General features: G+C 44.4%; 1 protein-coding gene across 1 annotated transcript in view; it reads right to left on the bottom strand.

Annotated features, from left to right (window-relative positions):
* Nucleotides 1-646: 646 nt before the first annotated feature.
* Nucleotides 647-14,446, bottom strand: part of fbln1 (fibulin 1) — a 32,721-nt gene continuing 18,921 nt past the window's right edge. Inside the window, exons 15-17 of the mRNA XM_069686877.1 lie at nucleotides 12,124-12,269; nucleotides 10,767-10,907; nucleotides 647-1,224 (exon numbers count right to left, since the gene is read on the bottom strand). Of these exons, the coding sequence (XP_069542978.1) occupies nucleotides 1,085-1,224; nucleotides 10,767-10,907; nucleotides 12,124-12,269 (427 nt within the window). The 3' untranslated portion in view covers nucleotides 647-1,084. The remainder of the gene's footprint in view (nucleotides 1,225-10,766; nucleotides 10,908-12,123; nucleotides 12,270-14,446) is intronic.

The raw sequence follows: 14,446 nt of genomic DNA, 5'->3' as shown, positions 1-14,446 counted from the left end.
TTTAACAAACTAGAAAGCACGAACTATTATATTTCACCGACTTACTCAACACGTGTATTAACTCCTAGCTAAGAAACTGGTAGAGTAACGTTTGTTTACGTTATCCCATACACGAGATATGACCCAACCAATCAAATCGCAAAAGCAGGGAAGGTCAACGTCATCATCGCTTGCGTTCATGTAACGTCATGACGTAATTAAAAGGCGTACATCTCATTTTTCACAAAATTACAAGGGGAGTTAGCATTTTTCAGGCTAATGAGATTTATTATTTATCTTTTATATTGAGAAAGCTCTAACCATAAAATCTAATATGCATAGAGTTTTTTTTTCTTTTTAAGCTGTGAAAACAAAACAATGATAATATAATACAAAACAATTTTCAAGTGAATAGTACATGTAAATTAAGGATTTCTTAGGTAAGTGGCCATGTTATTAGCAGGATAATTTACAGCAAGTGATTATTATTGCAAAAAATACGCCCCCGCCTTGTATAACATAAAAGAAAAGATATTTTCTTATTTTATTTTCTAATATATTTATTTTCTTTATTAATAAAACTCCCTGAACCCGTACGTGTAAATTCAGCAAGAGATTCAAACATGGAAATACAAAATACAAGTACAGTAAATAAAATAGTGTTTATTCCATAGAAAAAAATACCTCATCCAATGCATACAGTAAGAAAGGAAAAGTGAATGTTACAAAACAAAAGCTTATAATGTCAAAAAAAAAAAGAATACTGTAGAATTCAATCATCATATCCTTTCTAAATGCATGCACTTTCAGTTTAAATACGTTCTGGATGCCTCATTTTTTATACTGTATAACATAAAGCCTCCCCTCATTTAGCTCCATTATGCCAGATGCAGCGCAGGAGTGCACCTCAGGCTGAGCTTGTCAAAACCTCAGAACCTTTCATCAGAAGCAGCTTGTAGCCTTTCATCTCAGAAACTGTCAGAAGTAATCAAACATAACATTAAAACCTCAACACTGATTTATGCATTGATAGAACAAAACCAATGTGCACAATGTTGACAATGTATGTCGTAATACATGTGGTACGATTTTTAGCATTCGCCTCTTAGAACCAGAACTCGGAGACGAAGACGTGAACGTTGATGATGTTCTGGCCAGAGTCACCCTGAGTTGTCAGGTTGCGCATAGATAGTTTGAGTATTGTAGTCAATGGACCAATCAGAGGCTTCACCTGGCGAACAACACCTGAAGGAGATAAAGAAGAGAAACAATATCAGAGGCAATAAGTGGCACAACTTTTCACTATAATTGTACCGTACATTCAATACCAACAGCAGTGTAAAGTTGGGATATAAATCTTTAGCCGTAGTCTTTTTTAAATTTTGTTATTTGTTATGCAATCAAATAAAAATTTTACTGAAAAATAGGTAGTATTAAAGTATTTTTGCTTGTTCATTTTGATTATATGGTGAAGGTTTGTATAGCTATTGTTTAAGACCACCAAAGACATGTTTTCTCACTTACCCTAGTGGTATCGAGCGATGTTAGTTTTGGTTTTAAGCGCTGATAGTTTTGAGTTAAAAATTCTGCTGCCAAACCAAAACAATGAGGCCAAGGGAATTGTGTTTGTGGTGCTCAGCTCAATGAAAAATTACATTTTCAACGGCAAAGTGTCTTTTCAAAAACAATATTCTGGTCGCAGGCTGTCTAAACCAGACGCACTTCAGATGCTTTCTTCAATTGTTTGTCTCACGCACGTTTGACAGTTCTGTCAATTACATACATACTTCAGTTTAATTCAATAAGTCTGTCTTAATTGGTTAACTGGTAGATGTTATCTTGCAGATATTCCACAGGCATACTTTTCATTGAGGCGATTTATTTGGTAGAAAATGGTTCCAACAAATACAGACCCTGTCCTTAATGAATCTGTTAAAGCAATGGTTATGGAAAAAATATTTGTAAGGTTCCTTTTCCCATGGACTGTGGATGCAAAGGGTCTTAAAGCTAGGGGATAGAAGAAGGCCTTAATGATAACTCTTTGACATAGGCAGCATTGATTGACTTGGTATCACCTGGCATCTTTGGATTAATATCCAAAAGAAGTGTGATGTTGACAACGAAACAAAGTCCAGTGATGTCAGAACACATCTGATTTTGGTTCCTCACTCCCATCTTCCACAGGCTCCATGGACGAGAGACCATCCATCATGGTGCAACAGATGTTAGAATAAACATACAGCGCATATAGAGCATTACTGAATGCCACTGGAATTCATTGGGTGCTCTTTTTAAGTGAACATGCGATTACAGGGGGGGAAAAAAGTGTTTATACAGGCTGTCAGCGGGCCTTTTCTCTGCAGAGGACTCGTGACATTTCAGCTCTGGCCTGTTTGAACAGCCATCACCAGAGTGCAGCCAGGCAACATAATGAACACTCTGTCCTCCTATCACACCTTCAGCCATCCATTTCTGTTTCTCATGAACTCCTTTAGTGTTCCACTTATTCATCAATGAGTCAAGTTCCTTGTATGATGACTCAAAATGACAACAAATCGCTGCCTCCATTGGTCTGAATTACGAGGCTCCTCTCTGTGGTACTTGTAACAAAGCAGTAAAACCCACTCGGTTGTTGTTCACCACAGGACAAATGATGATCCTTTATGCGCCATCCGCTGCCTCCTTTGGGACACTGGCATTGTATGATTGAAGACCCCCACCCACTCATTCTTCTCCTCCTCTTCCTCCCCTCGCTTCCCTTCCTGAGGGGGCCTGGTGTTTGTGGCACCATCACTACGGCCCACAAGGGTAAATGAGTCCCATGTGTTTGATGGAGGGGAGCAGTCGCAGTCACGCGATTCAGCCATGGAGGCATTCCTCCAGGAATCCATCTTTAACTCGGGGAGTGGCGAGCAATGGGAGCTCGAACTGCTGTCTCTCTCTCTTTCTGTCACTTTCTTAAGCTCTCTCTTCCCTCTCCGAGTCTGATCTGTGGGCGCACATGGGATTCCAGCAGATTCTGGCGATAAGCGCTTGGAGGAGTGTGGAACGAGGCCCATTTCTACCAGGGTTGCCCCCTTTGTTTTGGTGTTTTGGTACTCTGTTGCATGGTGACACTTGATGGAGTTTCCGAACGCGTCAGCGCCACCAGAAGGAGCTGACCTTTGCTTCAACCTAACAACAGTGAGACATAACTGACACAAGAAAGGAGATTTAAATTTAGTCTGAAAATTATTCTCAAACAAACGCCAGTTGCGATGGCACACAACTGACAAACAGTTGCCCGATGCACACTCAAAGTGAGTTCAGGAGGTTCATAATTTGTCGTTTCTGAAACCAGAGAAAATCTGTTAAAAAGCTTCAGCGCTGAGTTGAGCAAGCACACAGTGAGGATGAGTAAGATATCATTATGAGTACAATATGGACCACCGCAAGGACGGATGGGCTTCAGTCCACATTAAGGCTTTTTTTTTTTTAAATAACAGGAAGTGCGGCCTGTATCTAATGAGGACCAAACACTCTATAATGAGGGTCAACTAAGAGGCAAGTTTTTCCACTGAAAATTCTCACGATTTTATTTCACGAAAAGAAGCTAAACCGCATAAATTAATGACTAAAACTTAGAAACACATCGCTTCTTGACTAAAAATGTATCAGGAACATCTAAATAATGCAATATGCGGAATGTGTTTGAGGCTCATTAGTGTTTTGTAAATTTGTTTGTGGTCTAATTAGCACATGCAGAAAGAGAAACTGTGTTCTTAGTGACGGTTAAAGTGCCAAATCACGCTTCACAATGCATACTTTTCCTCCAAGCTCACTGCTAATGATTTGAAACTTAACACAATCCTGGATGCAATTTGGCGTGATGACAATCCAAGGAGTCTACCTTCACCTGCAAGATGTTTTATGATTTCTGTGGTAGAAACACCTAAAACATGTTTTATCCGACTTTTCGTTCAGCCTTGAGGGCGAGAAGAAGTCATTATGTGATTACAATGTGGCCTCATGAGCACAATCCTGCACAAAGGATACTTAAGTCAGTGCGTGTGAGCATGATGACTCTATGTTTCCGTAAGCTTCTCATCAGAAGCACAGTCGTATCCTCAATGAGGGGAAAGCATCAGCTAACAGCTGGGCCTCTGCATACTCACAGTGAACCTGAGGTGAAACCACAACCGCAAACTCATCTTTAACTTCTCATCCGGGCTGGAAGGCACAAAGCCAAGAGCCACAAAACAGGTTGACTTTGATTGGCTACCATACCACCTGAGATTCATATAAATAAACATGGGGTTGTTACAAAACCCTATAGTTGACAGTTTGCCCTGTGACTTGGTTGCGAGGTCATGCCATGCCCGCGCAGGAGATCCAGTTGTAGAGCTGTAAAGGTTTGTGGTGTCTTTCCATCTCACTGAGGTATCTGCCGCAGGGTGCAAATGTGACTGCGCTGGCTTCAACAGCAACCATCAAACAAACAGCTGTACAATCTGTCCGAGCTCCAGAAAATTTCGCCACACCATAAAGTAGCCCTTAAGTAGAAAATAGCCTTAAATAAATGCATGCTAGCAGCAGAGACAGCGCCACAAAACAAAGTGAGGCCAGTGCCAGGAGGCATTTGTCATCCTTCATGGCCACGGGGGCTGCGATATTGAAGGGTTACATGTAAACAGTACAATTTCGGGGTTTTTTTGGTTTCTACAACTCAGCGAAGGAAGTGTATGACAAAATCCAAAATGAACGGGTTTAACACCAGAGACAAATGAAAAATATGCATCGGCCTCACCACAGTATTGTATAATGACACACTGGTTGTGGCGCTATGCATGCTCACGGCAGTGAAACCGTTGGAGAGCGTCCAGGTGGTGTACAAAGTTACACTGTTGCAAAGAGGGTACTGGAGGGCATTCTGCAGCATCATTATGACCAAAACTGTGATGTGTTTTGTATCTAACTATATCACTGATGAAGAGCAGACCACTGTTGGCAAAAACACACCAAGAGTTGTTTCTTCTTTAAGGGTCCCTTTTTTTACGGCCCAAATAGTCCATAAAAGCTAGGAGACACGCCAAACACAATGCTAACTAGCTCCCTTGTTACCCCATTAGCAAAGCAACCAATTTTAGTTTTGATAACCCTTCAGCTCAAATACAACTCCTACAAACCCACCATGCAAGTGCACAGGCCCCTCAGGGATGGGATTTGTATTTACAGCTTGGTCATTGGTCACTGGTACAAGGATGTTCAGTCAGGTCAGGCTGTCCAAACACGACTCTGACCACTCCAAAGAGGGGTCGGGAGCCATGCCCGCCCCCGCTCCAAAAGGCCAGCTTATGTGGCTTGATATTTTAAGGTCAATTAACAGCGAGTCATAGTTACAGATCTCTCAAATGGCCCGTGGGTCATTGTTGGACAGATACACGCACTGGGCAGTGACATCACTGAGAGCAGCCGTAGGGAACCGGTTGGTTCTTTTCTTGGAGTTTCTGTTTTAGCAGTTGTGGGCCGCAGCAGCTGAGATGACATAACATGCACTATTATCTTCACCACAACCTTTGCACTGTGTTACAAGTGACCTTTCAAAGCTAAGACACATAACTGAGGAGCGTAACATTCTCTTTAAAGGATAGGACTTAAGATAAAAACCTGCTTTGTTTGCAATTTGTATCAGGAATTTATTTTATATTCTCCGCCTCTGTTATAAATGGAAGGAGGTCTACATCTCAATAAGACTGTTAAGTACTTACTATCTTTTTTGGCATGTTACTACAAGAACATGGAGGAAAAAAACATTAATTTAGAGCTATTACTTAAACAAAGTTACATTTTCTTAAAATCACAGTGCCAGACAGCAAAGAGTAATGACGAGCGTGAAATAAATGTATCACCAAACCAAGGGAGATGAGTATAACTTGTGAGTTATGAGACAGTTTTATTGCGAGGAATTATATTTTATGTGTACATTCCAGTGTGTTCTTGACTGTGTATGCGGTATGTCTCTGGGAGCGTGAAATATCTGGACCACTATCTCTTCATCAGCGCACTGATGGGGGGACCACCCGAGGGGAGTTCTGCGTATGTGACTGTGGGGATGTTGGGAGGAGAAGACCCTGTTTTGATTAGCTGTACTGTTTAGACGAGGATTCCTCATGGGTTTGGCGCTCTCTGGTGGGCCGGCCGCTGCCAATGTCATGATTCATCCAAACGACAGCCGCTAAAAACTCGAGGTGCTAGTTGTCTGCTTATCTCCGCTGCTGTCTTCAGCTCAGCCACAAGCCAGAGCCGCAAGCTGCACTGGCTCTGAGGCAGTCATGTCTCACACGGTCGGCTCACATTCCACCGGCATCTGTGGACGGCTGCAGTGACTACCTGCACAGAGACAAACTGTCCACTTCCTTCTGCATTCATCTTTCTGTCTGCCTCACTGGCTGCCAGCCCTGTGCCAATGGTAATTCAAAAAGAATTTATTCTCTGCACAGGATATAAACCACGAAGGCATATTTCCACCTGCATTTCAGAAATGAGCGGAATTTAGCTGCAGCGTCTTAGACTTACTTTTTCTACAGAGAGTGGAGATCATTCCTGAAGCGAAGATATTATTATACATTGCTTTTCAATAAGATTAACTTAAGTGCTGCATTATATGTATACAGTTTTTCCTGCCAAAACAGGGACAAGAGTGATTCATGGTGCAGCATGATCCTTCCATGACACAGAATTACTCATGAAGAGGAGTCATTTGGTCAAAGGACAACTAAACCAGATGTTGACAACAGATTGTATTGTAAATTAAATGTATGCAATACTGGTCAACCAACACAATTGGCTATCATACTGCATTATATAGCCTCTTAGGTGTTAATGGACAGTTTTTCGGGGCTACCAGTGTAGCCAACGGTTGTTCGGACTACCTTTTCAGTGCACTGGTCTTTGTTTACAGTCCAACTCACAACTAAAGACGACATATTTGAGATAGAGCAGGCATCTTTGACCTGTTTGTTATCTGTACTTGTATTAAGATGCCTTTTTTTTTTAAGCCTTTTATGCCTTTTTTGAAGCTGCACGGTGGCGCAGTGGTTAGCGCTGTCGCCTCACAGCTAGAAGGTTCCTAGTTTGAACCCCGGTTCGGACAAAGGGGGCCTTTGCAAGTTTGCATGTTCTCCCCGTACATGCGTGAACCCACCAAAGACATGCTCGTTAGGTTCAATGGTGACTCTAAATTACCGGTAGGTTTGAATATGAGCACGAAAGGTTGACTCTGTGTGTCAGCCCTGTGATTGAATGGCGATCAGTCCAGGGTCTCTCGCCCAATGACAGCCAGGATAGGCTCCAGCCCCCCGTGACCCTGAACAGGAGTGGTATAGATAATGAGGGGAGGGGAGAGAGAGGGAGAGGACTGTGGATAGTGTTGGAAACAGGGGAAGAGAGAGTGGGGATGACATGCGGCAAAGGGCCGAGCTAAACCGGCGCCTTATACCTTTTTAAAGAGATCGTTCAGAAACGAAATCAGAGATGGGTAAATGGGTTCAGAGATATGGTCTCTGCTCTCCACACAGATGTTGCTCGCAGACAACCAAAGCCCGCTGAAACACACTGAACAATATTACGACGATTACAAATGAAAACCAGAAAGCTTCAGACACCAAATCCCCACCACCACCCTTGCCCTTGCAGAATCTGCAATCATTTATATGCAGAGATCTGATCATAGAGATCTGATCGGCCAACTGGCTGGGCCAATTAAAATAACATCTCACATAATTGTATTGTTTTGTCTAGCGTTTTGCTGATCCGCACATTGCTTATGTTAACTTAGAATTTTGGTGGAGAACAGGAGGAAATTGGATTAGTGGGATCTTTTCTCTGAATAACAAATACATTGAAACCCCTACAACGTAACTTTAAAGAGAGCTGAAAGAAGCTTTGCGTGCTCCTTACACTGACCTTGATATGTGATGGTAGCTACTTCAGCTTATGAAACCTTTACTGGGAGTGCTCAAAGACAATATTGATCCCCGCGATGATGTATGTCGCTGACAGATTAGCAAGCAGGAGAAGCAGCAGCATTTTGTCAGAGGTGAGAGACTTCCAGCGGAGACACACTGTTCTGCTGTGTTTTCAAAGGGAGGACTCAACCATCCACCTGCTGACTGCCAGAATCAATCATCCTATTATCAACCCAATCCAAACAACCTGTCCCTAATCAGAAGTGGATGACAGCGCGAGCATGAGTAATGCATTCCTCCACTGTTTGTCTTTCCGAACATGTGTATGATGTGTCACACGTGTTGTCTTTGCTGCGAGGATAATGTAGATCACGTCGGTGTCTACATACCTGCGGGGAATTTGCGTAGTCGCCAGCGTGCTACTGTGGTCGTCATGGGAATCTGTAAGCGTTTGATTGGTTCGGATCACGATCTCAAAGCGCTGAAGGACGGCTGTGTTTGCACAGATGCGTAAGGCTGTCAGGGTTGTCCTCCAGATGTGACAGTGCTGGGAAAGCTAGTGATGGACGACCAGGAGGAGGAAAGACTGGTGCAGCACTTACACTATTTAATGCACTGTGAGCCTCTAAATGTGTGTGTATGCGCATATCTCCATACAAAGTGTGTGCAGCAGCAGACTGGTTTTAAAACAATGAGTGTAAGTGAGCAGAACGGAAAAGAGCGTCAGCCAATCAAACCTTTTAAAAATCACTTTGTCAAGTTAGCAACAGATTCTCGGGATTCCTAATTGCCTCTTTTGTCCCTTTTGAAAACACAAAAAGTGGCCAAAAATAATGGCCAGAGTTTGCTCGAGTTCACGCACTTGTTCATTAGTGGAGCCTCAATGTCTGCTACTCTTCACATCCCACCAAGCTGTAATACCACTGTTGGAGACACTGGAGATACTGGAAACTAAGCTTCCTTAAGTGACACGTCAGCCAACCTCACACAATGGTTACGCAACAGCAGCATCTGCGGGCCAAAGCACCAGCAGCACAACCCACTAGAACAAAACCGAGAGGGCCTTCATCGCGCTGCGGACGCCACACTTCACGGCGAGCAGGCAGTGGCCGAGAGGCTCCAGCGCACAGGGCCTCAATTTGGATACGCGATGGGCAACTGGTGCTAACATTCAAGAGCTGCGTCCAATAAGAATCCATCCAATGGGTTTGGGAGAGAAGTGGCTCCTCACAAACACGCCTTTCATGTGGTCGTCAGTTTAAGTGCTCTAATGCTCGGCGAGACACTGAGGCCTAGCGTGGGGAAATGGAACAATACATTTAACCACATGAAGCAAAGCACCCAGGATTACTTCTGCACATATTTCTCTCTCTCTCTTCCCTCTTTCATTGAGTCTCTCTCTTTGTCTTTTTCTCTCTGAAATCTTATTCTCTCTCCCTCCCTTGTACACACACACACATGCATACTTGCCCTTGCAAACGAGCACCACCATAAACAGGGAATTTCTCCTAAATCCTCTTTACACACACACACACAGACACACGCAGCAGACGATATATTGCAAAATAAGGCTTATCACTCATGCACAGTTACACCATTGTGCATTCCAAGTAAAACAAACCACTGTAAGACAGTACCATTTTAATTATGACTACTTTTACAATGAATTATGTGATTTATCGCAGTCCTTCATGTATTTCTGCGAAGTTTGGTTACGTTTGATGAGCGCACATCTGTTTCTGCACAAGTGTACAAGAGAGGAACACTTGCGGGCGCCCGCAATCCCGCCTGAACCAGCGACAGTCGCACTCTCTCTCCTCCTCCCTCCCCTTCAGTTCATTCTGTAAAGACAGATGTGCATACCGACAGGCCATCCCTTCATCCGTCAGCGAGAGGAGAAGAAGCAGACGCTGTCCCTGCGCTACCACCCTGCCTGCATCTCAGCACAAAACAAAAAAACACCAAGACAGACCCAACAATGTGTCATCCTAAAGCTTACAACACCCACATCCACCCAAAACCAAGGCTCAGCTCAGCGCTCCCACAGGCGTGCAGCAGCCTCGGGTCACCCCCCGACTGAAGGATGGGAACGGCTTCCACCCAAACATGTGTTGTTGTTGTTACACACCACTGGAGATGGTATCAGCTGCTCTGACTTCAACTAGTTAGGCTTTTTTTGCACGCTGGCGGCGGCTCAACAGGTAATTCTGATGAACTGCTTGTCAAGTGCGATTACTCAAGCATACGTGCATTTGAATACACAAGTGCAGATTTAATACACTCTTTCCCTGTTCATTTGGACCGTCGTATTATTGTGGCGAGTAACGATCTGCTTGGGAAATGCATAGCCATAGATAAGTGAATTAAACGGTACTTTGTCCAACCGCAAGGCTGTGAAAATCCAGGCCAAATATTTGGTGAGACAATAACAGGCCTGCGTCTGTCTCCCAGAGCCACTCAGAGGACAACTCTGCAAAGACACGCATACACTGAAAGACACCCCCATGAAGACGATGACAGCTACATGATGCCACCACCCTGCACAGACCATAACCGGCTGTGTCAGATGTGCTTTAGTCGGGGCGTCCAGACATTCCTCAGGGGAGATTTTTCTGCTTTTTTTTTCAGTGTCCCTTCTCAATGTGCACATGTGAGTTTGATTTGTAATAAAAAACACATATGTATTTCAAAATGAGAAAACGCCTCCTCTGTTAATAAAAAAAAAAAAGTAGTTTCCAGTCACGGAGCCCGTCAGGCTGCACGTTAAAGCTGCTGTTGTCAAATGTTTGCTCTAGCTTGGTTCATCCAGACTTCACAACAAAGTCAAATCCCCGTACTCACCCACATACATTCCATTCTCCACCCGCTTGATGATGTCGAAGGCGTTCTCCACGTTGCCCTCCAGGATGTCGAACTTGACGTCGTAGCTGCCTAAGGGATAGGACCCGTACGCCGGCACGGTCGTTCTCAGGAAGACGATCTCTGTTGAGAGACAACAATTAGACACAAGAAGCGTTTGCAGCCTAAAGCTTCATAATCGCTCTGGGATTGTGCCGCCAAGCGAGTGCTTTTTTTCTTTTGCTTTCCAAGTAATTTCATTCGAATGTATATGTCGTGTGTAGCTTGAATGACAATCTAAGTCTAAGACAAAGACAATAAAAAGGGAGATGTAAACAGTTTTATTGTACACTGTGGGGTCACAGGAAGGTTGAGGCTTTCTGACACTGTTCAGCTGCAGGACCTCCAGTTCTTTACACCCCAACTCAGAGCTTACGAGAAATGACAAGAGAGTGTCTGAAACATGTGCTGCATGCCAGCCAAGAGATGCTTGTCAGCATGTTACTGTCTGCAAGTGATCACCAAGCAGCATGGCAGCCGCTCTCTGACTGCACGGAGGGCATCACGGAGGAGCTAATTTGGGGGTCAGAGGTAGTCGTACGGACTCTCAGGGAAATGCATGTGATGGGAGTGCAGACATTAAGGGAGATACAGTAGAGCTAAAGAGGGAGAAAAAGGGGGTTTAGGACCACATTGACTTCAAATTTGTTGTTTCCAAAGATTGTAACAGGATGTTCTGTCACAAAATGAAAAATATGGGCCTTTGTGGGCTTGTGAAAATGTAGAAGATTGAAAAAATAAAACATTTTTAGGGGATTGTAGATGATCTGTCAATTTTTAAGCATTGTTATACAGCAATAGTTTTCTTTCCAGTATTTAGCCTCAAATAAAAGAGCGGTATCGATCTCCTCAACTATCTCCTGGGAAAGAAAGGCGGAAAAGAATATTTCCTTCCTTTCCTTGTCCCTTTTTTAGTCTGACCACCGGGGTCAGCCCTACACACGGGTCTGTATGTGACTGACTGACTGACGGAGAGAGTTGTTACATCTCAATGGCGGATCATGGAGCATATTGGACCTCCACTGACGCGACTCTCTGTCTACACGGCTCTGGATACTTTGTTCGGGGAGTAGGCGGGGCTGCTCCTCTGCTGCTCGTCCACTATCCTCACCTATGTCCGCAGCGGCGCGCACCTGCTTTCAAACACGTCGTCATCGGCCTCATAAGGACAGTCCTTGTAACACATTGCCCACAAAAGTGCACATTGACCTGATGCGGTCAGCCACATACTAGGTTTTGACCTAGTCTTGTTAAAACTAATCTATCTATCTAATCACAGGAAGAAATGACTTGCACCTACCCTCAGGCCTTGTGAACTCCCTGAAGGTGGGCAGGGAAATGAAGGTGTGGGACATGGAGTGCGTGGGGTCCAGGACGCAGGCGACGTCATTGGGCTGACAGGTCTTTATACAGCGGATGGTGTCAGAGCGTTCAAGCCTCGTCACTCTAAAGGAGAGAACAAACACACACGCCCACAAAAGAACACAAACACACACACATGGCCTCTGACCTTTAGGAAATGCCTATATAAAGACTTGAGAGTTAACCGCCTTTGGTTTCCAAAGCTCACAATAACAGGGCATCTTTGGGAGCAGCCCATTGCGTAATCAAGAACTCCAATGGCCTTTATGTACCCTCAATATAGCAGTCAACATCAAAAACACTCGTATTATATGTGGCTTGGAGGAATAATAAACCAACAATGGCCAAAAAGCTCAGGCTGATGCCAAACTTTTGTAACCCGTGGAGACAAGCGCTGCCATTGATGCGTTTCTGATGCACTTTTTTCAAGCATTGTGGGAAATGAATTACTACACTCGCAGAGAATGATCCACAACCTGCTCAGGAAAATATTTGGATTTGCCGAACATCCCCGGCTTCACATCAGATAATCTCTTGAGGAGGATTTATGGGGCGAGGGAGTGTTCTAAAAGACTCCTAAATTGTGAGCAACATGACTAGACAACTCCCCAGCCTCTCCCCGGGGCAGCTCTCATCCTATTATTTAGGGCTTTGTTTATTCCACAGACTAATCACTGACAGGTCGGAGGGAATGGAGGGCCCCTGCTGGCTCCTAAAGCTAACGCCACCTGAAGTATCACTATTCACTACCTGTCTGCTGCATAAGACTCTGAGAGAGGTTTTGAAGGCATTAACAGGCTCATAAATCAGCAGTTTGTCTTTGAAACCAGGAGGAACTTGTAATCATAAGAGCGCTATTGAAACAAAATAAAAGCCCTGACTTTGACATCCAGGGTCTTAAATTGAAGCTTTGTCTTTGCAGAGGAGACAAGTCAGTACACGGTTATATTGGGTTATAAAAACAGCAAGTTGCCATGTATAAGACCAGTTAATGTGTATGGCAGCCTTATAGCCACATTGTGAGTCATGTGAGCCGTGGATCTCTGGAGCTCCTCAGGGGACCTATATCCTGCAGCTCAAAGCACAGGCCCGGCTTGGGTTGCAGGGCTCCTTCCACGGAGAGCGAGGAGAGAAGCCCCTGACAAAAAGTCAAGCCACCGCTGGGTAGGGGCTTGTAATTAGCAATTAGCGGGTGGGTCCAAGTTTTGCTTTGGCCCAGGCCAAACCCACAAAATGTTCTTCTAGTTTAAAATACTGCGGCCTGAGCTGCAGAAAGGCCCGAGCGGGGCTCTAGGGGACGAGGTGAAAGCTCTGCTGGGGTAGAGAGCAAATTTACGAGAAGATAATGACCCAGGGTGAACTGCCCCTTTACACACAGATGGTCACTTCAAAGCAGGGGCAGCAAGTGGAGCTAATTACAACTTCATGTGTGCGTTCATGCATATGTATCTCTACACATAAAAATGCCTATCTGTGCTTGTGTGTAACCACATGTGCATGTGCGCTTCTGTGCATGCAAACATGCTTCTGTATGTGCGTTTGTGCGTGTGCATGCACAAATGCATGTCTTCTTCATCTCGCCATGCCTCACGTGGCCCAGCCCAGGAGAAAAACCCCAATACTTTCAGACCAGAAAGAAAAACAGACTTTTTGGATGAAAGTCTTCTGGTCAAGCGTAAGGCCTTTTATTTTTTTGGTAATTATTATTTATAGTCGGCACATTGATAACGCCCCAACACAAACACTGCAGGGCATCATTCATTCTGTGCGCGGTGATGTTGCTGCACCACAAATTGTTCAGACCACCGGCCAGAGCCCAGAGCCCCATAACTCAATGTCAGAGGGGAGGAAAAAACCTTCTGCGCGCCACTATGTTCTTATTTTAAGGATATCCCCACCAGGGACCGAGTGCATCCTTACTGGCCATGACAGCTCAGGACAGGAGGAACCTAGGACATCTGAATTTACAGTTATTATAAGCCGCAGCCCTCGGGCAGCAGCCTCACAGCATGTCAGACTATTTATACTCGCTCCTGCTGGTGCACATTTCCCTCTTCTTTGCCACTGCATCCCATCGCATGTCACTTACTCAGCCTTCATTTGGATTATCTGTCTGCTTTGGGGTTTACACCCGCAGCATGCAGTGGAAATCTGTGCATTTTACATTAAGCCCAAAATATAACAGGAGGTAGAGAGATGTGCACGAAAATAACTGCCACAGGAAGATGTATTTGCGGTGCAAGGTAACCGATGTTTGGGAA

This window comes from Semicossyphus pulcher, unplaced genomic scaffold (genome assembly GCF_022749685.1).
Source record: "Semicossyphus pulcher isolate SPU_LCO1_2020_fin unplaced genomic scaffold, fSemPul1.0.p SCAF_8, whole genome shotgun sequence".
Lineage (NCBI taxonomy): Eukaryota > Metazoa > Chordata > Actinopteri > Labriformes > Labridae > Semicossyphus > Semicossyphus pulcher.
Note: the sequence above shows the minus strand (reverse complement) of the source record. Positions and strands in the feature narration are given on the sequence as shown.